The 25,883-nt window shown below is 35.4% G+C and overlaps 4 protein-coding genes across 7 annotated transcripts; 1 reads left to right on the top strand and 3 right to left on the bottom strand.

The window, feature by feature from the left end:
* Window positions 1–3,918: 3,918 nt before the first annotated feature.
* LOC109164751 (F-box/LRR-repeat protein 2) lies at window positions 3,919–7,288 on the top strand. The gene is made up of 3 exons (XM_019313300.1): window positions 3,919–4,021; window positions 4,604–6,355; window positions 7,140–7,288. Exons 1-2 carry the CDS (start codon window positions 3,919–3,921, stop codon window positions 6,283–6,285), a joined length of 1,785 nt encoding a protein of 594 aa, XP_019168845.1. The 3' UTR covers window positions 6,286–6,355; window positions 7,140–7,288.
* Window positions 7,289–9,044: 1,756 nt separating this feature from the next.
* On the bottom strand, window positions 9,045–12,177 carry LOC109164546. 2 transcript variants are annotated; one of them, XM_019313037.1, is made up of 5 exons: window positions 11,288–12,177; window positions 10,968–11,062; window positions 10,126–10,237; window positions 9,596–9,648; window positions 9,045–9,440 (listed from the first exon to the last, which is right to left on the bottom strand). In XM_019313037.1, the coding sequence occupies exons 1-5, from the start codon at window positions 12,030–12,032 to the stop codon at window positions 9,297–9,299; spliced, it is 1,149 nt and encodes a 382-aa protein (XP_019168582.1). In that variant the 5' UTR covers window positions 12,033–12,177; the 3' UTR covers window positions 9,045–9,296. The 2 variants fall into 2 exon arrangements, with proteins under 2 accessions (XP_019168582.1, XP_019168581.1); XM_019313036.1 differs by having other exon boundaries at window positions 11,279–12,177.
* A 1,034-nt stretch (window positions 12,178–13,211) lies between these two features.
* Window positions 13,212–15,136, bottom strand: LOC109164685 (pentatricopeptide repeat-containing protein At2g22070-like). Of its 3 annotated transcripts, none has more exons than XM_019313220.1 (2): window positions 14,219–15,136; window positions 13,212–14,038 (listed from the first exon to the last, which is right to left on the bottom strand). In XM_019313220.1, the coding sequence occupies exons 1-2, from the start codon at window positions 15,018–15,020 to the stop codon at window positions 13,284–13,286; spliced, it is 1,557 nt and encodes a 518-aa protein (XP_019168765.1). In that variant the 5' UTR covers window positions 15,021–15,136; the 3' UTR covers window positions 13,212–13,283. The 3 variants fall into 3 exon arrangements, with proteins under 3 accessions (XP_019168765.1, XP_019168764.1, XP_019168763.1); XM_019313219.1 differs by having other exon boundaries at window positions 13,212–14,086; XM_019313218.1 differs by having other exon boundaries at window positions 13,212–15,136.
* A 1,881-nt stretch (window positions 15,137–17,017) lies between these two features.
* On the bottom strand, window positions 17,018–24,532 carry LOC109165630 (BRCA1-associated protein). The gene is made up of 12 exons (XM_019314479.1): window positions 24,238–24,532; window positions 23,496–23,611; window positions 23,298–23,406; window positions 23,085–23,199; window positions 22,675–22,772; window positions 19,243–19,349; window positions 18,861–19,110; window positions 18,691–18,744; window positions 18,382–18,531; window positions 18,192–18,256; window positions 17,537–17,591; window positions 17,018–17,432 (listed from the first exon to the last, which is right to left on the bottom strand). The coding sequence occupies exons 1-12, from the start codon at window positions 24,457–24,459 to the stop codon at window positions 17,343–17,345; spliced, it is 1,431 nt and encodes a 476-aa protein (XP_019170024.1). The 5' UTR covers window positions 24,460–24,532; the 3' UTR covers window positions 17,018–17,342.
* Window positions 24,533–25,883: the final 1,351 nt, after the last annotated feature.

A 25,883-nucleotide genomic window follows, 5' to 3' on the forward strand; every position in this document is an offset into this window, starting at 1 on the left:
GAGATAATACTTATAGCTTTCACAAGCTTTTTATTTCAAAAATCTCAGTCTTTAAACATGAACTGACATCATCAAGCTCTTTATATATTTCATTGATTTTTACACCATCAATATTGACTGAGATAATAATAATAAATAAGTCCATTATCAACTCTTTATTGAGAACATAATGCATGGTACATATTATTCCTTCTATATGAGGATAATAACTCCATTTACAACTCTTTAAAAAGTAAATAATGGCACATAATAATACTTAAATAAATCCTCATTTCGGAATTATAAATCCATCAGGGATTTCTCAAGATAAATTTAACCGCATATCTAAATTTATTATTCTTCCAATCGTATTATGCAGCGGAACTTAATGCCATTTTCCGTGGTAGAGTATATTTGATTAAAATCAATTAAGGGTCTCTGCGTGAACCCATAGGCTACAAACTCGCTTCATATCTTATCACCTCTTTATTCTTATTTCTCTTTCATGCACACACTCATTTGTAACATTCAGGGTTAACGCTCAACGGTGTAATGTTATAAAGAGAATTTATTCATTTTAGCGAGTCGAGTTATGCCTTAATTGCTCCTTTATATGTTAAATAGTCATGGCACTTCTGGTGCCTAACTCTGGATCCAGATTATCATATAACCAGCAATTTGTGATGGCAATCGTGTTGTCGACAACTATAACCTTTTTATAAATGTCTCCCATATTTGTAAAAGTAATAGCAATTTCTAAAACAACTAGATTCTAGACATTTCCCAAAGATATTTTGATCTGGTCGTTCCACATCCCTAGTATTACGTTTGTTTAGTGCACCTATAAATTTTACTAGGGTTTTTCGTCATCTGGACGAACGTCTGCCGGACATAATTATTCAATACTATTTCAAGAGTGAAAATGTTTCTTTACTAGATCTAGTATTATGATTCATATCTCTTTCACAGATCTCCTACACTTCTAGTGTCAAGGAGTATCGGTAGATATATTTGGTCCAAGTTTGGGGAAAGTATATGGGACCTAGTCACTCATTTTATGATCAGTATGATCAATAGATATATTTGACAGATTATTTGCTAATTTTTGCAAATAGATTATCTTCTGAACTTCCAATTCAGTTTAACTAATACGTGGATTTAAATAGTGAAGATCTTTTCATTTTATGAAGTTTCTCGGCATTCTATTAAATTTGGGTTCATATCTCCCCCTAATACCGTGAACCGATCTTCATAAAGTATGCAGTCAGCGTACCTTAGCTTATTACTTATTGACTCCCTATCATGGGTTCTGAGTATATAGGTAACAGGCAGAGATTGATATAATCAACATAGCCGTAGAGGTACGCTATGGTGGTGAACTGGTGATACAAGAAATCAAACTGCATACTAATAATAAAACGCATATAGGGAAATGTTAGATTTTAGACCACGTACTTGGTGTATGGGGAGAAAAAATATTATATGCAATGAGTCAAATTTTGGACTAAAAAATATAGTATATGAAATTGAAAGTCCCCAAAAAAAATAGATCATTTAAAAAATTGCTTCAGGCTAACTAACATGATGTGATTCACTTCTAAACTTTCAAGCAAATTTCGTGTAAAATAATAATTATATCATGTAATCACATCGCGACAATATTATAAACTATTTTTGGTAGGATAGTATAGCACTAAAGATAGGAAGTTAAGAGTTCTTCCATGAGTCATAAGTCATGAGCCATCAGTCATCCAAAGATTATATAATCCTCTTATGAGGTCTTCTAGACCTTTATTAGGAGAACAGTCCAATTACAAGTCACATTGTCAAATAGAGAAGGCTAAGAACTTATAGTATATTCCACATAAACTAAGTTTTAGATGTATCTTTCAAAATGCAATGACACTCAAAACTTAGTATAGTTTTGTAAGGTATTACTACTGTAGTACAAGATAACTAGCCTTGAAGACAATGAGACTCACACTAGTGTTATGAATTCACCTTCCGGGCAAAACTATAGTCAATATTCACACTAGATATCACAATATTTAGACTCATATAATATAATTGATATCACAAGATGAAACTAAGGTTTAGCAACGACAGGTGCAACCTAACAATGAAAATCGTATTGAGAATTCATGCTATTGTCTCACTTATAAGTTGTGTGATAAATCACAATAGCTATGGCCTATAGCAAATAATTAATTGCCAACAAGAGAAATAACAAATACTCTTATATGAGCCTAATGTGATATAATTGTCCATTATGTCTTGGACACCAAAATCTCAATTGAGTCATGCACATCCATTAAATAAAGAGTATCATGTTTGGTACACACAAGACATGACATGAAAAGAGATATTCTATTAATTTATAAATTAGAAAATAAAATGAGAGAAGTACCGTTCGCCAAAGGATAACGAGCACATGTTCGCTACCGAGCCCATTCATTCCTCCTATTTCGGGGAGTCAAAAAAAAGCAATTTTCCAAGCAAGCTCTCATTTTATCTCAGAGTTTCATACAAACATGAAAACATCACAAAATAGCAAGATATACAAGCTAAACCGAAACTAGCAGAAAATTTCAGAATTTTGACCTGGATTGCAGTATTTTCTGGGAAAAAATGGTAACTCATTTTGACACAAAATTTTTCATATATGCAGTTCAACAAGTCTAGAACGTAAATAAAAAATTTCATGTCAATCCAAGGGCTAGAAGTATTTTTCGCGAAATTTTTCCCAAAACCGCGCCAGACAGAAAATTAATTGGCAGCATACTGCCAAAACTTTATAGAATTTTCTGGGATAACTGGAACATATTTTCAACAAAATTTTTTATAGATATCAAATAACACAAGTTTAGGTTCTCCCGAAAAAAAATTCAGTCCAAAAGAAGTTCAACAGGTATTTTTCACGAATTTAATTTTCAAGCTGCGCCGATCAGAATTTTCAGCAGTAGTGATTACTATGTGTAAAAGAAATTATTCACAATTTGTTTGCTTCAAGCAAACCATCATGATGTGAATCAGTTTTGACTTTTGGAGAGTAGCATAGCATTAGAAATAGAAGGTGCAAACTTCATTCATGAGTCATTAGTCACCTTAAAGATCAATCTAATTTGAGGTCTTCCAGACCTTATTAGAAAGTAGTCCAATAATGGCCAAAAACATTATCAAGTAGGGAAGATTTAAAAACTCAGAGAGTATATTCTCACAAAAAAAAAAAAAAAAAAAAAAAAAAAAAAAAACTAAATTTTTGGTTTTTTTTTTTTTTAAGAAAAAGCACTCAAAACACTTAGTATATTTTTTTTATGTACTATTACTGGCATACAATATAATCATCATAGTTGACAATGAGACTCGCATACACCAAGTATCCTTCAGGACAGGAATTGACTTAGGGTATATAGATCCTTTTAGATCAAATATCTCTAATTGAAAGCTTACAAGCCAAAGCTTAATTCCCCCCTCCGAAGTCCAACCAGGCCGAGGAGGTTGGCGTCATTACTCAAAATAGGAAAAGTGAATCAAGTGTATGTGTGATGATAGTGTAAACACCCATGCATACAAGACTAATTAATGGATTGTGACAACATCCTCCATATTCATATAAATATATTCGAATCAGTTTGACACAGTGGTGACGAATAAATTCATAAATGCATATATGCAAGGCTATTGACAAGTCATATGTTTAGGAAGTAGAGAATAGTGTACCCATTTCAATCATACATATGAACAATCAGTTTGGCAATTCCATACATTAACTGTCTACTTAGTATGTAGATGCATTCACTTAGGCATTAGGAGCAACAAATCTTTCAGAGTATTTTGAAAAAAATGTCATTAAGAATTCACATCATGTTTTGAACCACCAATTAAATAACATACTGCACAATAACTGGATTATTTTGAATATCTCATCAAGATCAAGAAATGAATACAGAATTTCCGCTAGTTTGGGTTGAGATTGTGGTGATGGCATTCACGATCTTGCCCAGCATCACGGTGGAGGAAATCAAAGCCGATAATCCATTGGGTAAAGCATCGTGTGCTGATAACGTGTTAAAAACAAAAAACAGAATAGAGAGAAAAGGAAAAATCTCTTATTCATTCATTGTCTCTATACAATAAGTATGGAGTATATATACATACAAGGTAATTAACGGAAGCAATAGTGAAAAATAATTACATAACCGTTACAAACGTTACAATACTATATAATAATGTCCATAATAAGTATAATATTTATAACATGTTTAAAATTTTATATTATAACTTAATTAATTTTTTTAAACTTAAGATCCGCACCCCTAACAAATTCGGATATGATTTTCCAAATACTCTTCTAGCAAACTATTCAAAAATAATACACTCCGTAATAACTTGTGGGGCACTAGGAGCGGAAAATGGGCTCATTCGGACCTTTGACTTGTAGTTTTATCCTCTTCGAAAGTCCACTCAAATTGGTCCGGGTCGGGTTTGGTATTTAAGTTTTAAAAAGATCAAAGGAAACAAAATCACAGAAACCGAACACTCCAATCACTCAAGACTCGAAGCGAAGCTCTGTGTTCCACAAACATGGCCGAGCCATGCAACTACTTGCCAGAAGAGTGTTGAGGTCTGATCTTCAAACAACTCGATCGCGACTGCGAATTCAATTCCCTCTCTTTGGTCTGCAAGCGTTTCTATGCGCTCACCAATTCTCTCCGCCGCCGATTATCTGTAACAGACCCGATCATCACCGGTACTCTCCCTAAACTCCTTGAACGTTTTTCTAACCTCGTTTCCGTTAATCTCAGTAATTTCCGTGGTGATGTCACTATAATTTTCTCTGAAATCTGGAATCGCTGCTTGCTAAATCTTCAAGAACTTGATATTTCTAATCAGACCCGAATCCCCTTTGATGAGTCGAATGATTCTGGATTAGTTTTTAAGAATTTGAATGTTTTAAAATGCAAGAAACTGCATGTTTTAGGAAATTCTCATTTGAAGAGAATTGCTTCTTGTTTCCCGTGTTTGGAAGAGTTAGATATCAGTTTTCCTAGAGCTGACGCCCACTTAAGATTTGAGGATCTGGAGGGAAATGAATCCATAGTTACAGATGATGGAATTGAAGTTTTATCTTTGAGTTTGAGGAAATTGCGAAAAATTAATCTTTCTGGGAATTATTACATCACTGATAGGTCAATTGCAGCACTATCCAATTGTTTGAATCTTCAAAATGTTGAAGTTTTGGCTTGCTGTTTCATTACTGCAAATGGGATTCATCATTTGATGCAAAACAGTGCAAAGGTGAACTCAGTTTCAGTTTTTGGTATTACTTTAGGTAAACTGATTGCTGGAGGTTTGATTAGTTATGGTCGAGCTTTGCAAACTATTGATCTACATTGCTCAACTGTTTCAGACGAGTGCTTGAGTTCTTTAGCAAAAGCTTGTCTTCCTTTAAATAGGTTCTCGCTTGTGTGTTGTAACGGTATCACATCAAATGGGCTCTCATCTCTTCTTTCTGCCTATCCATCACTTCAGTACTTGGCACTTGAGCAGTTTGGTTTCCTGACTGATGAGATTATGGAGGTCTTGTCCCTGCATTTACGTAGTGTAGTGACAATCAAATTAACGGGGTGTAGTAGGTTAACAATCTCTACCATCTTTGCACTCGCGAGAAATTGTGATGTTCTGGAAGAGCTTGACATGGAGGAAACTGGGTTGGGAAGAAAGGGTGGCTCTCTGGATTGGTACAAAATCTCAAAAATCAAGTGTCTGAATATGAGAAGGAATTTTAAAGTCAGTGATAAATGTCTTGCAGAAATTGCCTCTGTCTGCCGAAAGTTAGAGAAACTTGATGTTTCCTCTTACTCGGGCCTATCTAAAGAAGGCATTGCTAGTGTTCTCCAGATCTGTCCCGAGATAAGAAGCTTAAAGATTGATCACGGTTTAGGAATCGAAAGTATTGGGGAGGGCCCAGAGTTGCCAAAACTCGAGGTGCTAAGCGCAGCTAGATCAGGGTTGAATGACAGCGGCCTTGCAGCAATTGGGATCAGATGTTCGGGGCTCATGAAATTGGATCTCGAGGGCTGTAATGGAGTCACAACAAGCGGTGTAGAGGAAGTGGCGAAAAAGTGTAAAAGGTTACGAGAAATCAAGTTGGGGATGTGTACCCATGTTGATGCCAGTGTTGTCGAACGGATTGTGTTCTCTTGCCCATCATTGAGGAGAGTAACTTTTCCCAACTCTAAGCTTACCGAAAATTTGAAAAGATTGTTCTTCCGGCATGGATGTATAGTTCAAGAGAGTCATTAGTTGCAATATTTGTTTGAATTTTTTATTTTTTTGTTTGGTTAATGAGCTTAGAGCTTGTGTGGGTTATAGAATCTAGGGAAAAGGGTCAAATAGACCCTTTGAACTATAGGCAAAAGAGCAATTAGGCCCTTCAACTTTAAAAATGTGCAATTAGGCCCTTTAACTTGTTATTTTGAGTCAAATAAGTTCAATAACAGATTTTTCACCTGGAATAACAGGTTAAAAAATTCCGGCGACATTTCCGGCGAAAAAAATCCGACGACAACAAAAAAAAAAATTTAAAAGAAAAAACTACTGGAAAAACAACCGTTCGATCGTCTTCTCCGATGGAGAAGGCGACCAGATCAGGTCGCCTTCTCCATTGGATAAAAAGGTGAAGAGATACGTAAATGGAATTACAGAAAGGAAGGAGAATGTGGTGGCCGTGGGTGGTGTTGAATGAATGTTCAAATGCGTTCTGGAGCCCCTGCTTTTGTATTCTCCTTCGTCTATCCCTGTGGTCAAAAACCAAAGTCCATTATTCTCCTTATCCAATCGAAGTAAATAAAATTCAGTATGCATCGCATCTGCATATGGCACCAGTTCCAGCTCGGCATTTCTTGTGCATCATTTCAATTGCCAACCAGTCCAATAACAGGTTTTTTAAAAAAAAAAAAAAATTGTTGTCGGAGAATTTTTTTCGCCGGAAATGTCGCCAGATTTTTTTGACCTGTTATTCCAGGTGAAAAATATGTTATTGGACTTATTTGACTCAAAACAACAAGTTGAAGGGTCTAATTGCATCTTTTTAAAGTTGAAGGGCTTAATTGCTCTTTTGTCCTAGTTCAAGGGTCTATTTGACCATTTTCCCTAAAATCTATTCATCACAAGTTATGACATTTTACAAGTTTGCTTGTTTGGAGGTTTGTTTCTTTTTTAAATTTTCACCCATGGATTGATGTATGTAAAAAGGTGTTCCTTTGTTTTGACCGTCCATGTACAATGCTTATACTGTGAATCAAAATCCATTTAATAAAGAACTTTTAACAGAGCTTATTTATGAGCTTATAGCTTATTTCAAGTCATTAATAAGTTCATTTTTTTCTTTATCTTTATCATTATTATTTTAAATAAATGGCATCATTTACCCCTCCCAATTAAAATCATTTTGATATTTTCTCTTCTTCTATTTAATTTTGGGAAAAAAGACATTTTATTTTTCAATTATAAGCTTTACCGGGACCACTTGGATTATTAGAAAATGAGTTCCATGATGTTATTTATACTTATTCCACATCTTCAATAGACGGTAGAGTTCAACTTGATCGTATGACTATGATTATATCTCTAAAATTCACCTTAAAATTCTATACAATCATATGAGTTTTATAATGTTTTATAAGATTCTATAAATCTTTACATTCCAAAATGTTAAATTTTAATATTTAGCAATCCTATTTAAAATTTAAAACTATTTAAATTTTATGAAATTGTCCATTTAGTCAGCTAGTTTAACAGCTCTTCATTTTCAACTTCTAGCTTATAACTTTTCAGCTTTCATCTACTTTTCAGTTTTCAGCTAGATTTGTCAAGCATAGCCTATGTATTAATTTGAAGTTTTGATATGATTAGATTAATTGAGTAGCTAAAATTTTAACTTTTAAAACTTTAGATCAATAAAAATAATGAGGATGTTTGGTAAATAGTTGTTGGTTGATAGTTGTTAGCTGATTGAGTTAGTGAAAATAATGAGGATGTTTAGTAAATAGCTGTTAGCTGATTGAGTTGATGAGTTTAATTAGTTGATAGTATTGGCTGATTGTAGAAAAATGTTTGGTAAATTAACTGTTAGCTGATAGCTGATTATATGCAAAATAACTTTCTCAAAAAGCTAATAAAAAATTACTTTAAGCAGTTTTTTGAATATTAACATTTTAAAACAATAAGTTGTTACAAAAAGTTAATTAACCAAACACTTACATTGATTGTTTAATCAAGTCAAACAATTAATAGTGATCAAAAAGTCAAAATTAGCTAATAGACTAACTATTTTATCAAATAGGGCCAATATCTATAAAGTTTTACTCTTCAACAATCAACATTATTTTTGGATTCAAAATACTACTCCGTATTAGTTTACTCCCTTTCCCCAAACAAACTCATACATTTTCGTAATTCCCAAGTTTGAATTTTTAAAATAAATAATAGGGCGTAGTAATCTTTTAAGATTTTCGAAATTTAAACTTAGGTATATCAAAACATAATCCAAATTGACTATCAAAACGTTAAGGGTGGTATGTTCCAAAAATGTTGTATGAAATTATGTAAGATTTTTGAGAACTTCGAGTAATATAAGAATGTAAAGAGGATTATACTTTTCACAATACATAAGTCTACCGAATTGTATCGGATACTATGGTTGTACTTGGTACAATACATCATTTAAAAAGAAATTATTATATGGGATTTTAATGGTCTTGTGCCTTGTATAAATACGGCAAATTATTTTCTAGTGGTGGACCCGAGTCCAAAGATACATAATTTACATACTAAATGTTCATAATTTACCTTTTAAAATTTCACAATTTGTAATGACCATGTATTGTATTCACAAATTTTCAAAACTTAAAAACACAATCTATATTCTAGAAGTTCACAATTCCAATACTAAAAATACATAATTTAGGACCAGAGTCCAAGTCCACCTTGCAAGGTGGACCCTGATCCATGGTATAACAACGGCTATGGACTTTGGCATACAAACAGGGGAAGAAGAAAACAAAAGAAAAGGGAATTTTACTCGGTTCTCATAGAAAAATAATGAGTATAACATTATTAAAAAAAAAAAATAGATACGAAGTAAAAATAATATTAATTTTGGAAATGTGTGAATAAAAAGAAGGAAAAGATGAGTAATATAATATAAAACATAGTTCTAAAGAACAATTTTAGGAGGAAGTGCATTTCTGCATGCTTTAGCCTAAAAGCAAAAACTAATTCCTAGGCTTTCATGAAACTCACCAGGTGCCAGTTTAGTTCTTATAATCTGGATTGTCACGAAGACCAAGCGATGATAGCACGAGGCAGTAAGAATCCCAATCAGTCCTTCGGAGATACTTCAGCAACTTCTTCCTCTTCTGGACCATTGCTTGAAGACCCTTTCGAGAATGTTTATCCTATTGCCATTGGATTAAACACAAAAGCACCTGTGTTAGGGAACAAGAGGTGACCTAATCCAATTCTCGGAGTGTGTTGTTATGGACAAAGTGCACATTTTCCATCTTTGAAATGCCTATGAAAGGAGATGATTACATATGGAGATACGGCTTACCTTTTTATGCAGAACACCTGATAGGTGTTTGATTTTGGTCGTAAGTTGAGCCACTGCATAACAATGAAGAAAGCATTAAATTCATGCAATAGTTTACGAACACATCGTGCATTACTGACTTTGTTACGTGTGACATGTTGAGTTACAGCTGGTCATATAAGAAGTGACAATTATGATAAAAATGAAACATCACATCAAATCACTTCTCTCTAACGAAGGACAAAAACTGTGACCATAAGAGGAAAGGGGAGTGATGGGAAACCAACTCACGATTCTCCTCCTCCAATGAACTCAGAAATATTAGCATTAAAAATGATACGAAAAGATGAAGTGGAGCATTCAAACAATCTAATAGAGTAACAAAAATAGAATTTCAAATTTATTGATTTTATGTTAGCATTCAAACAGTGGAAGAGAAGCAGTGAGTAAAAGGTTTCACAATCCAACAAATTGGCATGGAATCCAACATAAACAAAGGAAGGAAGGAACAATGCAGAGTTATGTATTAACAAAACTCAGAAACAAGTTACCCTGAACACGAGCAGAACCACAATCTGACTCTGACATTTTAAATTGATCTCTCACTTTCTTAAGCTCCAGCTTCATTTTCTCTGCAGATGACATGTTAACTGGATCGAAATACTGCAAAACAAGGATGCAAAATGATTATACTAGCTATAATGAAAAACTGCTGAAAATTTGTCAGAAGAACAACAGAAGACATTATCAATAGAAGATACAAAGAAAGCAAATAATAGAAACACAAATGAACAAGTTACTGAATGTAATAAATTCAATGTTGCTCATCAATGAAGGCCATTTTGAGGGAAAGAATCCAAAAATCATTGAAATATGTGTACCCAAAGTACACAGTAGAAACTTAACCAGTAAACCAACCATGTCAGTCATGTACCAACAGGGCAACAATTGCATGATACAACCACAGAAGGAAGCATACAACACACTGTTGTATATTTCTGAAGCAGTACATACGCCATGTAATTTCCACATTAGCATTGAACACATGCAGCCAATTCAAGCGTGTTATTACTTATTACAAGTTGGCATGCTAGGTATAGCCTTACTACTCATTTGATATTCTGGTCTAACATGGAAAGCAACAAACAGCCAAACAGTACAGCGTTTACTCTTAGAACAATCACTCTCATTCTCCGACAGGCCGACTTTAATCCATACATAAGCAAATATAACATAGAACAAGACAAGTATATGTAACATCTGAAAGGCCAAGACCATTAAAGTCAAATGACTATACATTTGTGTAAAGGGGAACAGGAAGACATGGGCTAGACCAATGCAAAGTTACAAAAGGGTATTCATAAGAAGAAAATACAAGGAAAGTAAAACTTGCCTTCTCAACTAAGTTCTCCTTCGGAGGATGTAATAAGTAATCTGTATTTTCTCCAAGGTGGCCCAAAATATCAAGATTCCGAATTGTCTGAATCCCTATTATTGGTAGAGCACATATTATGTGAATATGAGATATCTCTTATAGGTTCATACAAAATTGAGAAAGAGTGATAGACTAAGATCGATGTGTTAGCTAAACACTACATAGAACAAGTATGCACTAGTTTTTTTCTTGGCAAATAACATTACCTAATAACAAAACGAAAGTAAAGCATGTAAAACATATTAGTTATAATGAATTTTGGCACCTACTCAAGCTACTCGAGCTCTTCTCATCATTAAACTTAATGCTCCGAAAAGCATCCATCAAATATTTTTTAGCTTCGCCAACCCTAGACTCAGACTCTTTCTCTTCATTCATCCTAAGCTTATGCAGTCTATCACTCAACTCTTGTAAGGAAAACACATTCTTCTTTCCCTTGTGCTCAGGGCTCAAAGCTCTCAACTTTTCCCCCAGCTCCTGATATGTATAGTTGCGCACAAACACCTGTCCAACATTTGGCATGGTCTTCCCATCCTTCAAACCCTTGATCTCCTTTCCGAATATCGAGGTCGGCAACTTGTCGCTGCCAATCACTGTCGGCGGTTCTTCGGGGCTCAGATTGCCCGGCCTCAACCTTAAACTATCCGTATATTTATTAAACGACAAAGGATCATTCGTTTTCCCTAGAGAAAAACCCTGATTCTTCTCCTTGAGCGTGCGCAAACTATTTTTAATGGCGTCAAAGCGTTCCTTACTGCCGATACTGGAGGCCGGCTTTGGGGCATCGACATTCCGCTTGTAAAGCTCCTGAAATGAGATGTGCTCAGAGCGAAGTGAAGGAGAAGAAGGTGGCGGCGGCGGATGGGAGAGCCGTCTTTGGGAATCGGTTACCTTCTTCCGGATTTCATCCAAATTGATGACATTAGAGTGGTGATGGTCGGAACTGGAGAATGAAGAAAACAGGAAAAAATTGTCGTGCCGCCGGTTAGGGCGGAGACGAAGAATTCTGGTGGTTGCCGCCATGAGCGAGCTCTGAGGTTTAGAGGTAAACCCCTAGAATTTCTGGCTGTTTTTGCTGGGGGAGCTCACTCACCGGTTCTGGGCTCCCCTTTCAGTTCTCGGGTCGGGTATTTTGACCTAAGTAGATACGAAGTAATTAAAAATTGAAATTTTGTACTCACCTGTTCTCGGGTCGGGTAAGTAGAGTGGTAGATAATTAAACATTGAAATTTTGTACATAGCTTTTGTAATAAGTACCTAAATAACCTATAGTTTGCCCGATCCAAAATTATACTAGAAGCACCTCCTTAGGTCATAATTATAGGTTAAATTGTAATCACCAACCAAAAAAAAAATTTATATATATATATATATATATATATATATATATATATATATATATAAAATCTAAATTGGTCACTGAACAAAACGTGAAAGTATAATTAGACTATTGCACGAAAAAAAAAAAAAGTGCAATTACTCTTCTCAACACCTCAAATATATACAATTTTACCTGATAGCATGTTAACACACCCATTTTGACGTAGACGATAACTTGATATTTATTTTATTTCCTTTCCTTCTTTTACTCTTTCTTCCATGCACCGTGTACAAGGCAAACTAAGCTTCAATTAGAAATTCTTAAATCAACTGTGAAATTTCCAAAGCACGCCTGAAAATCCTTAACTGGTTCGTTGTTGCTTCTTGGTTTCATCAGTTTGAACTTTGAACTTTATCAGTTTGTAGCTTCATCAGTTCGCAGTTTCAATTTCTTAAGGTATGTGTTTTCCACTAATTTCATTCTATTTCATAGTATGTGTTTTGTTGGGTGTTTGTGTTTTTTTTTTTTTTTTTAATCTTTAATTGAGGAAGTTATAATATGAAATCTCGACATCTCTGCTTTGTTGTTATACATTGTGGTCCATCCTTGTCGTATGTCTTTATCGAACATTGAGTCACACTTGTGGTCCCTAAACCCTAAGAAAAAAGAAGAAAATTACTTCATTGTTTAATGGAACATTGAGTCAGCCGTGGCTCGTGTGGTCCCTAAACCCTAATGAAAAAGAAGAAAATTGAGTGTGCCCCCATGTTGTTTAATGGAACATTGAGTGTGTCCCCATGTTGTTCGAGCAAAATGCGTTATGTTTGTAATGGTTTCATGTCTTTGAAGACTTAACTTGAAAATATATCATTGTTGAGGGATGAAAAGTAAAATCAATTATACATAAAATCAAGAATAATTCTTGTTTATTTGAGTTTTTGAATTGTAATCGACTAAAGTAGGTACAAATCCAAACTCACATCAGTATCTTTAGGGGAAAATGGCTGTTCAATATTAGGTACATAACCAGCATCCTTCATATGATCACCTAGTTTATGAAGCAATTCTTGAATTTCTTCTGTCCTACAAAAGAACTTGTCCTTGGCAACAAACTTATACCTTACATTCTTGATCTCAATCCAACTATAAGCTGCTTCTTTCTGCAGCCTTCTGTCATCCATACGCGTTCTCACTTCCCGCACATCATCCCACCTTCCCGCTGCAGCATATACATTGGATAGCATAACATATCGAGCACTGTTCTCGGGCTCGAGTTCGAAGAGAGCTTCTGCTGCTCGTCTCGCAAGTTCCAAGTTCCCGTGAACACGACAAGCACCCAAAAGCGCACCCCACATACCAACATGGTCTGAGCCCTCGGCTGCTCTCTCAATCACCTCCGCTGCTTCTGTTAGCCTGTTCTTGCGCCCGAGCAAATCGATCATAATCGAGTAGTGGTCTAAACCGGGATGTACACCGTGATCTGTTTCCATTGAATTGAGAATCTTGAACCCTTCTGATTCCAAACCACAATGGTTACAAGCGGATAGAGCCCCCAGGAAAGTGACACGGTTGGCCTGCACATTCGCTGCAATCATCCTTTTGAACATGGAGAGCGACTTCTCGCCATGGCCATTTTGAGCCAGCCCGGTAATTAGTGAGTTCCAGGTGACTGTATCCTTGTCGGGGAACCTCTCGAACAACGTCATTGCTGAGGCTATGTCGCCGCATTTACAATACATGTCCACGAGGGCATTAACTACGCATATATTATCACTCGAACATTTATCTCTAATAATGTGACTGTGCACTTGTTTCCCTTTATCTAATAAAGCTATATCTGCACAAGCAGTAAGAACAGAAACATAGGTAAAGGCACTAGGGATGATACCTTCTTCCTGCATTTGCCTGAAAAGACACAAAGCTTTCTCGCCCTCCCCGTTTTGTGCAAAACCGCCAATTAGTGCAGTCCAAGACACCACATTTTTTCTCAGTGGCATTTGATGGAAAATACTACAAGCATCCTCCATTTTGGATGCTCGTGCATAAGCCGCCACCATTGAAGTCCAGGACACAACATCTCTCTCGGGCATTCGTCTGAAAATGGAATACGAGTTCTGAGGAAGGCAACACTTGCCATAGGCATCAATCAGGGCGTTACAAAGCACAGAATTGAATTCCAAGCCAATCACAATAGCAACTCCGTGTAACTGACACAACTGCTTCAATGCACCCAAGCAAGCACACACATTCGCCAGACTAACGGCCGTGAACCCGTCCATCAAGACTTCAGTTTGACACCGCTCCTGCATTAGTTTAAACACGGCTATGGAATTTTGGAAATGCCCACGATGACTTAAGCTGGAAATGATGGAGTTATAGGTCACGAGGTTGGGTTCAGGCATTTGATCGAGCAGTTGGAGGGCATTGTTGAAGCGACCCGCTTGAGAAAAAGCAGAGATGATTATGTTCCAGGAATGGGTGTTCTTGGTTGGGAGTTCATTGAAGAGGGTGTGTGATGAGTGTATGAAGCCGAATTTGGCGTACATGTGTATTAGGCGGTTGGCGAGGAAGGTGTTGAGAGTTAGCGCAGTCTTGATGAGGCGGGAGTGGATGAGCCTTCCAAGCGTGAAATCTCTGGTTTCGATGCATTTTGTGAGAAGAGTTGAGTAGTGGTGAGTTGATTGGTGCATGAGAGGACATTCTTCTTCTTCTTCTTCTATGGAGGGAGGATTGCTGGCTCTATAAAACCAAACAACATCTACTGCTTATAGCATTCTGTTTCATTTGACTTTTTTTTTTTTTTTTTTTTTTTCAAGGGAAAATTTGCAGTAGTACATTATTGATCGGCTTAAATAAAAAAGATTACATTCATTAAGGTGTAACTCTTTTTTCATTGAAAGTCCAACTTATAACCTTGTGAAATTGCTTTCAAAAAAAAAAATCTTGTGAAATTGTCATCTAATTTTAACATTTGAGACATCTTTTGGAGGCTCGTTTATAATTTTGTGTGAGAATAATAATTTTACCATATATTTTTTCAAAAGAGTTAATTCCAGCAATGGTCCTCCGACTATGTTGATTTTCCAAAATTAGTCCTCGACTTTTAATTTGGACATTTTACGTCCCTTGACTTTCAATTTCTTTCCAATTGAGGTCCTTTCATAAGATTACGGCAAATTGAACTTTAAATGAAAGGGTAAAGTAGTTATTTCATCGGCCTAATGTATAATTCTTCGTATTTCTTCCATTTATACGCAACTTCGGACATCAAATTCACTTAATTGCTTAATCCCTAATGAAATTTTGTTCTTCGAGTGGATTTAGGAATTAAGCAATTAAGTGAATCTGATGTCTGAAGTCGCGTATACATGGAAGAAATACGAAGAATTATATATTAGACAGCTGAAATGACTAATTTACCCTTTCATTTAAAGTCCAATTTTCCGTAATCTCACGAAAGGACCTCAATTGAAAAGAAATTGAAAGTCAAGGAACGTAAAATATCCAAATTAAAAGTCAATGACTAATTTTGAAAAATCAACATAGTCGGAGGACCATTGCTGGAATTAACTCTTTTTCAAAATAACAATTACAATCATTCAATAGCTAACATAAACAACCTTGAACCTATTAGGTGATACTTTAAATTCTTCTTGTCACAAAAATGACAATTTTGGTTTTTTAGCCTTTGTAAATATGACAAATTTTAACATCATTATTCTTGTATTTAATGATTTAGATAACATTCTCTTGATCAAGTTCATCACACATGATTTTCCTAATATGATTTATCTCTCACGTGTAATTTATAGGATATTATACAAGAGTAAAATTCACACAATACACACCCTCAAGTAGTGACTGAGCGTTTCTCTCATCGCCCAACAAAATCACTATTATGTATAAGAATTCAGTTCACGTGTGGTGGGGTGTCTCTACTCTCTCGTGCGGTTGTGCGGTTAAATCTGAGTCATTGATCTTGTCTAAATCAACGTCCATGATTAAAAAAAAAAAACACAATGGCAATTTGGTCATTTTGCATCTAGATCAAATTTAAGGTGTGTGATTTTTCTTCTTAAGGTGCATATGGTTTTTGTGCTTAAGGTGCGTGATTTTGTATTGTGTGGCTTAAGGTGCGTCAATTGTTGAAAAATTTAAGTGCGTCGATCTAAAGCTTTAGGTGCGTAATTTTCCTTCTTAAGGTGCGTGATTTGTGTGCTTAAAGTGCATCAGTTGTTGAAACTTAAATGAGCGTCGGCCTAAAACTTTAGGTGTGTAGTTTTTCTTCTAATGTGCGTCGTTTTCTTTCTTAAGGTGCGTGATTTGTATTCTTAAGATCCGTCAGTTGTTGAAACTTAAAGTGCGTCATTTTAAAATTTTAGGTGCGTGTTTTGTGTTCTTTAAGGTGCGTAATTTGTGTACTTAAAGTGTGCTATTTTAATGCTTAAGGTGCGTGATTTGTGTTCTTAAGGTGCTTTATTTGTATGCTTAAGGTACGTGATTTGTGTATTTAAAATGTGTTATTTTAATACTTAAGATGCATCGTATTGTGTTAACCGCACAACGAAAGCTCAGAACTAATCCCTTATGAAGTATAAGAACGAACTGCTATTTTTTTCTAATTTTATTAATGAAATGCTTTTGTAGTTTGGCTAGAGCCTTAGAGGTTCCAACCAGGCAAGTTGTGTGAATGAGAAATGCCCTTATAATATAACAATTCAAACCAATATACCATGACTGCAATGCAAATTGTAATCAAAATCCATATATACTCTAAAAGACCGAAAGATATGTTCATCATACTTGAGTTAAACATTCATCACAACCATGATGAATGCACATTGCTACAAAACAAATAGGAGTATTCATTTCAGCAATGTTATGTGTCATCCCACATTTAAGTTTTTTCATGACAATGATACAACCCTGAATCTGATATTCATAGGCCAGTCGATGAACTCCATGTACCAGACAACAACTCCTGCCTCTTTCTCCATTTTCTGAGAAGCATTCTACTTGAGTAAGCTGTCGCTGTTTCCAGTTTTATCGGATGCTTCTGTGTTCGTTGCTTCGAACTCTAAGCATGTCATTAGACTCATAAGCTGCAAGCACGAGTACCAGAAAATGCACTAGTGTTAAACGACGGAAGAATGTTTAGTGAATTTGGTAGTTAGTTCTCGATCCATAACAAATCAAATATTTATACCTCTTCCTCCAACTGCTTTATTCTCTGGTCCTTCAGCTTCAAGAACTTGCTTTCCCTATAGTTTTGAACCCAACCCACAAACAAAACTTTAGAATTTATGTGATACAAGGGTCTGGTGTTTTACCTTTATTGCCATTGTTACAGCTGGGCTTAACACTCATAGCAGAATAAATTTGACGAGTTCACACAATTCACAGATGCAATATACACTAGTAACACTACTCGCTGAAATAGTACTTGAGAAAAGTATATTGATAGATAAATGAAGAAATCGGCCTCAGTTTATGCACATCAACCTGGACAAACTCTAAATGTATGGGAAGAGGAGAATAAATCAGAGAATAATCTGTCTAATGGGTTTCCAACATATGTTTGACTGGTTTATTAAGTTTACTAGAAGAAACTCCTGAGGCTTAATTGTTTCATAAGCCACACTCTCAATTATATATTCCTAAGTTCGACAGATATAGCACTCTACCAGTTAAGGGAGTCCCCCTCCTTCCTGCCACATCTCTCCTAAAACACACACACACACACACAATCCATGAAAGAATTGGAAAAATGAAAAACTAACAGAAGTGTACATGCGAGAGAATTGAGGAGTACCAAGTAGCCATTGCATCCAAAAGCTAAGAAACAAGTGTCTTAACCATACCTTTCTTCTATTTCCCCAATCTTGGTTTCCCATATTTTCTGGTTTCTCAAAAGATTGTCATAGATCTGCCAGTTGCAAAGCAGAAACAATCAGTGTTCCCCCCATGAAATAAGGATAGCTGCCACTGAAGAGGAGAAATAGCACAAAAGTAAAGCTTAGAATAAGCAAATGCACCTATTTAGAAACTCACATCATCCTGAAATTTCTTCTCTTCAGTGCATTTGTCCAGCCGAGCACGCAACTTAACCATCCTAGGATTCTGAATTAGAGCTTTCTGAACAGCTTCAGAAGCTTGCCTTTTATTTTCTTCTTCAGCTTCTTGTAGCAAGGTCTCAAAGTACTAAGGAAAAAAAAAAAGTTACTACAGTAATTGAAAATTCCACTTTTCCTAAACATTCATTAAAGTTACACTAGAAAGCTAAAAGCATGATCCATTTTAAAGATTAGTTGCCAAATATACCTAATTTTGTAACAAATTAACAAGTAAAAATACACTAACCATTTTCTGGTTCTCAAGTTGTGTTGTCAGGAGCTCATTATACTCATTCACAATCTGCATAAAGAGAATTTTGAAGATTAGAGAAAACCAATTGTCTAAACAAGTTAAAAGAATAACAGACCAAACAAAAAGGTGGAAATAAGAGGGAATAAGGGAAAAGCAAAACATACAGCTTCAACTTTGCTGTTTTCAAGAGCTTCACTAAATACAGGATCAACACCACATTCACAATTATGACAACCTTCATTAGAGTGTACACAGTGATGGTTCAACTCAACCAACTTCCCATCAGTTTTAGACTGAATTAACCTGTGAACATAGTTATCTCCAGAATAGTCCCAGACACGTCTTGTTTCCAATTCAAGCGCATAGCAATGTTGTGTTTCTTTCCAGTGCCTTTTAGCATGTTCATCTTTATATCTGTATAGAAAAAGCAGCTTTTACTGAAAATCCATTTATTCACTTGCAAGGGGAAATCACTCACTTTCAAATGTAAATAAGAAAAAAGAAATTAAAATATGGTTACTAGATCAGAGGAAGTAATATCATTACCTTCCACAACCAACAAAACCGCATATGACACACATCCAGAGATTCTCTGACGTTTGACAAACAATACAAACCGATTTCTCAGGCTGCTGCTGGCAATACCGACATACCTGAAACATTTTGAAGCAAAGTTACCTCATCTCTCAAGTTCTTTTATGTGCATTAGACGCCTCAGAATTAATATTGAACAAACATGATTTGTAAACTCATAACAAAATATTTCCATCATACTTATAAACATTGCAGAGCCATAAATGTTGATGTGAATCAGTTAATTTGAGTTTTAAGATAGTTGTTTCTCTGAATTATAATTGAAATGTTAAAATATAGAGGCATAATAATTCTGCCAATCTTTTTCTTCTCTCATCCATTTTACTTTTTCATATAAATTAACAGCCATCATGGATGGTTGGAAGACACCAAAAGTCCAACATGTCAACTTGCAAGGCTTTTATTTAAAAAATAAAAAACAAACTAGTGAGGCTGTGAACAAATAGACACCATAAAGTAGGCATCTCCTTTCCATAGAAGATGCATCCATAGAGCTTACAAGGCATAATGGCAAACTGACTAAAGCAATGGTTGATGGATCAGGTTCTCATAACACAATTGAAAAATATTTTATTCACTACAATTGGTTGGACCAGAGACTTGAATTAAAAACAATGACAACCAGAAATGGAAAACAAATTGGCTGAGGTAGACTAACTGGCAGGTGGTGGCTATTCACCACCTGCCAGGCCTTTCAATCCTTCAATTTCAATAGGGGAGAAGGGGTGTTTATATAGACAATCTAACTATAACTTTCTTCAGCTAATTTTTCAAATAAGTGACTATCCCTAAAGATTTTCAAACTTTTAAGTTCCTTAAAAATTAAAATTCATACTTTCCTTTAAAGAAAGATATGTATGACATAAAAATTGCAATTTTTAGCTAAGTGAACAACTATTCTTAAATGAAACAATTTCCATATTAGGATTTAGGACTCATGAAGTCCACTCAATCTGACAAGATTAGTTGAGTACAATCTCATCTAAACTTGAGAGAATGCTTGCATCAAGTAGAGCCTATTCTGCACAAAAAATCACCAGGAGAGGCATACAATCTACAAAACCACATCAAACACTTAACAATAATGCCTTTTACTTGAGGCTTAGCATTAGTCAACTCAAAAGCACAACACACCGCTAATAATAACATCATTTCATTTTACATGAGATGCAACATATAATTCAAGATAGAGATGTTGTGTTCTTTGGCAAAATCTCGAGTCAACGGGCAATGGAGATCGTTGGAAGCGGAGGGTGGGTTGCCAATTTTTTGAGGTTGAAAAGGGTGAAGAAAGAAAAGGGAAAATAACTTGGAATTTTGTGGAGTTCTCCTTATCCTTGATTTTGACTTAATCAAGTTGTGTTTATTTAGCCAAGAAATCATGTTTCTATAGATGGGATACATAAGCCATACTCCTAACTAAAAAAAGGAGAACAACCAACACTATGGAACTACAAAACATTTATAAAGGAAACTACCAAATATTTGTAAAGGAAATAGAACCAAATTCAAAATAATAGTCAATCAAAGATATTCAGAAGAACCAATCTCCAGATTCCTTGATCATCTTCGTTGATTTCCTTTGTCCAAATCATCACTCCCCTCTGGGACACCAAGCTTGAGATCAGGAATTTGGGAATGGTTTACTCCGGTGCCGTTAGTTTAATCAACGTGTCTTCCACTTCTTCATCAAAGCCAAGCATGTATAATTTTTGTTTGCAACGATGGTCCTTCACCCATAGGTTATCACAACTAAACACTTGCCCATTTTTCTCCACTTCAACATTTCTTCTAGTGAGAGATGCTTAATGTGTAGGGGACTAAAAGGGTGGTGGCTGCTTTATTGTGACCGTACTACCAGATTGGTAGAGGTTAGGTGGTGGTTGATGATAATGTGCCTAATTGCCCAACAATTGTATTTTCTAAGCATAGTCTCAAGTGATATTAATAGCTTACGTTCAACATCAGGACTTCATCAAGGCCAACCAAAAATAAATTTACATGTTAATCATATCGAACCTTATTGGTCCGTGCCAACATCATTTGATATTCATCAATGTGTTTGCCAAATTGTGTAAACTTGGCTAGTTTGCCTAGCGGATTAATGCTCTGCAGGGGATCAAAGTAGAGGCAAGCATCTTTAAAAATATGCCAAGAAAAATAGTGGTTGTCTTGAATCCAGTGTTCATACCAAAGTTGAGGGATGTCCGTCAAGTGGTACATTGCCTTTCTCACCATCTCATACTACAGAGTACAGGTATTGTCAAAGTATAGCCCGCAGTGATGCAACCAAACCAAAGTGTCTTCCTTGCCTATAAAGTGAAGGAACTCTCGCATGGTGAATCAGGTTTGTTGTGGAGAGTTGGATGAACCTAGGTTTGAGTTGAGAGGCGATGTTATTGAGTTTGGCAACAAGATAATGGTGGTATTGTCAGTTTGAGGCATTTGGGGTTATTATTTGGTCATCAATGATTTAACTAACTTCCCTAAGTTGTCCATCATGTGTGACAGTGTTTGAAGGGAGTCTACGACAGCTTCTAATTTTTGCATTGAAGATTACACAGTTGGAAGTTTGGAGAGCCTGAACATAAGCTTGGACCATCTTGAGATCGCCCATGTCAACGACTAGCAATGAAACCAAAACGTTGTGTTCTTTACTTCTTTGACAAAATCTTATGTCACCAAGTGATGGAGATTGTTAGAAGCGAAGTGTGAGTATCCTATTTTGTGAGGTTGAAAAGGGTGAAGAAAGAACATGGAAAATAACTTTGAATTTTGGGGAGTTTCCTTATCCTTGATTTTGACATAGTTTTTGTGTTTATTTAACCAATAAATACTGTTTATATAGACGAGATACATATGCAATATTCCTAATTGAAAAGGAAAATAACCAAAACTACCAAACATTTATATAGGAAACTAGCAACCCTTTAAACAACCAAACATTTGTAAAGGAAATAAAACCAAATTCAAAGGGGGCAACCCCAACCAAGTTGGTCGGACAATTGGCTTGGTAACCACAAGGTTTCAAGTTCGATTCCCCGTGGGAGCTGTCTATTAGCCTTTTTGGTTTGAGCTGGTATGCTATGGGCAACCTAGGTTGGTTGGGGTCCTTTGCTTGCTAGGGTCACAAGACGGGCTTCACCCATAGCGCACTTTCGGGTAAGCTGTGAGCTTTCCCATATCAATCAAAGATATTCAGAAGAATCAATCCTCGGATTCCCCTGATCACCTTAGTTGATTTATTACCAGAAGAAATGGTACACATGGTTCAATATACAAAATTTGTAAATTTTGTTTAGATTAAATTAATACCTATACTAATCTGCTAACATCACTCCACCTAATCAAAATTACAACACTTGCAGCAATAATATTACTCACCGGGCAAGAAGAATCTGTCCATTTTGAAATACAAGAACAATGAAAAGAATGATTGCAAATTGTAGTCAGAATCCCACTAGTGTCCTGGTCAAGCCGCTCTGCAGAGGTGATAAAAAGAGAGACAATAAATAGAGGTATAAACGTGAGTGAACTTATCAGGTGAAATCTTGAGAGGAAGGGTTTCAAAAGAATTCATGTGTTCCTCATGTGAAAGACATTGAAAAATAAGTAATTTACATTCATTTTACATCAACTTTTTTCAGATTGAAGATCATTGTAATCACTAGTAAATTACCAAGAGGTTTTTTATCTATCAAAATATTGTCAATAGCTAGACATAATTTCTAGTATTCAAATCAATGACATTGGCATCATAGGATTAACACATAAATTTCCTTCATCAGGAATACCAAGACAGACTGGACATGAAGGCTGTTCTGTAGAGCTTGGGGTAGAAGTCTGCAAGACTTCAATAGAACCAGTGTAATGCACATCACCCGTGAAAAGCACATGGCAAATTTCTTCCTGTATTAAAGATATCATAAAACAAGGTAGAAGATCGTTTGCACTTGAAAAACAAATGGGTTACTGAAGATCAAAATATCAGCAGGAGCAAAGCATACCTCAAGAGATGAGAAACGTCTGCCACTAAAATGTTTGTAGAAAGAGTCTGCAGATTTTTGCTCATCAAACCTGATCAAAATACTATATTGATCTTCCATTCCTTCATTTCTACACCCTCACATAATACAAAAAAAATTGTTAGAACCAATGGATAGAGCACAGCTTTATCAGGCCAGTCCAGTTCTCCAGAACAATACCTGACAATTCGCATTTCCAGCATATGTTGCACAAATGAACCACAAAACTGACAAAAATCTGAATAAGTCATGTGATTGGGTACCCCAAGCACACAGAGAAGTGGTTTTCTTTCAGCCTAACGACATAAAAGAAAAAATCAACAGACAATTCATGACATTGCATTTTATTATTTCCCAGAAATTTTTCACTAATTTCAAAATGTCAAAATCTGAGAATAATTAACAATTAGAACCATACAAGACAAACAGAGATCGTTCAAAAAACAATAGTGATATAAGATTGCAAACAACTATATACCCATTCTTTTCAAGACTATCAAAAACAGCCAGCTTTCTGACAGTTGGCATATTTTGAGCATGTAAATGGCCACTATAACTAGCTTCTCGAATAATCTTGAAGAAATTTGGCCAAATACAAGTAAAACACTACTGATTACAAAATTGAAAATTCTGTGTTTACCAATTTCAACAGATTTAAATCATTGTAAAGAAACAGACAATATCTGTTGCGGTTAAGAACCTAAAATTCGAACAGTAAATGGCACTAAATTTTTATCTTCGAAAAGAATTACAAGTTTAATAAATTCCGATTAAAATAATTTTTTAAACAAAAGGAAAGGAAAAAGCCCTAGAATAAATAAACTCCGCTCAGCCCTCCACTAAATTAAAATTGAAACAGGAAAGAAATGAAGTTCATGAACGGATCAAATACGAAAGAAATGTAAAAAATGATAATGATTACAGGCAATTCGGGGGACGATGAGGCAACGTCATTCCGGAAGAGATGCATCACGCCCCTGGTCTCTTCGATACGAGGATTTCCAGAAGAAAAATGAAAAACCTGAGTGATGCTAGAAGTAGATGTGGAAGAGTCGCCGGAGGCCATGGTGTTCACCGACCGAAATCGATCATCGGAAGAAACGCCGGCGATTGAGATGGAACTAGTTGAGGTGGATTCCGACATGATTTTCGCAAAGCACTGCACAAGACAGATTTCCCGCTGGGAGGTATTTATAGTACTGTGCCGCAAAATGGTTTCGTAACGATCAATAACGGAACCACACGTCCTAAAGTTTTAGGGGCGAGATTTACTTGAGTATGCCATACATGTGCTATGGTAGTCGATTCAAGTTAATCTACAAAAGAAACAATAAAATTAAGTCGGAGACTAAAAAATATTAGTGTAATTATTTGTTGAATCAGTTGAAATAAAGGATTTATATTATTTAATTTTAGTATTTTTTTTTCATATTTTACTTATATTATATGCAATAATTCAACAATAACAAGCAATTAGGTATTAGCATAAAGAAATCAACAATAAGCTAAGCAAACAACAAGAAGTTTGCAACGATAATTAAACAAATTAACACAAACACATTAACAAGAGATCAAAACAAAATAAAGAAATAGGAGACAAGCTATGAAGCATTATCTTCTAGATTCTTCAATAATCTATGGGATTAGGAAGAACAAATAACCAAGGAACCAAGCCGGGATGCACGTAGGCATTCTAGTCTAAAGTCACTTCCATGATCAAATAAACAAGGATTAGAATAATGAATTGTCTCACTCTCGTGACGTATCAATTTCGAGTCTATCAAGCACACAAAGTATCTAAAGTCTCAAATTTTTCATATTTTCATATGAACAAATTAGGTTTATTCAAGGGGTGGCTCAAATCTTTGACTCAATTTTGTAGAAAAGAATTCTCCAAATATATGCTAATGAATGTGTACATCAAACATTAATAAGATATATTCATAACACCCTCGTAAACACATTAACCCTATACTAGAATCCTACCCATTATGCATTAATCACAAATAAAGCATCGAAATAGACAATGCAACCCTAACTCTAGCTCATAAACTAACTAGTCATTATTAAATAGTCTAAAGACACAAAAGCATAAATAATAAACATAAATATTGCAAAAGAACGAGATAAAAGGAATGTTAAAGAACATAAATCTAAGCCTAATCTAACCTAAAAATATTTTTTTAAAATGAAAAAATAGCTAGGGTTCGAGTATTGATCGGAACCAAATAGAAATGGCAAAAACCATGCTTAAATAGTGAACTGAGCAGTGGTGGCATGGCCATGCCACTATGCGTGCCAAAATCAGCACAAAAACTAATGCTTACTGTCTCGATGGCACGACCTAAGGCATGGCTATGCCTATCATGCAGAATTCTTTATGTAGTTCCTTTGACTTCTAGGCAAATTTTCATCAATGAAACCTTTGAATTGGCCTTTATGCTCTTCATAAAAGTTGTATCCCTTCAAATTGGCTTTCCAATGACATAAGAATCACTTGATTTGAACATTCCTAGGCTGAGATATGATCAAAATACTAAGCAGTGATCATGATATGCGGGAGTTTCA

This window comes from Ipomoea nil, unplaced genomic scaffold (assembly GCF_001879475.1).
Source record: "Ipomoea nil cultivar Tokyo-kokei standard unplaced genomic scaffold, Asagao_1.1 scaffold3069, whole genome shotgun sequence".
In the NCBI taxonomy this organism is placed as follows: domain Eukaryota; kingdom Viridiplantae; phylum Streptophyta; class Magnoliopsida; order Solanales; family Convolvulaceae; genus Ipomoea; species Ipomoea nil.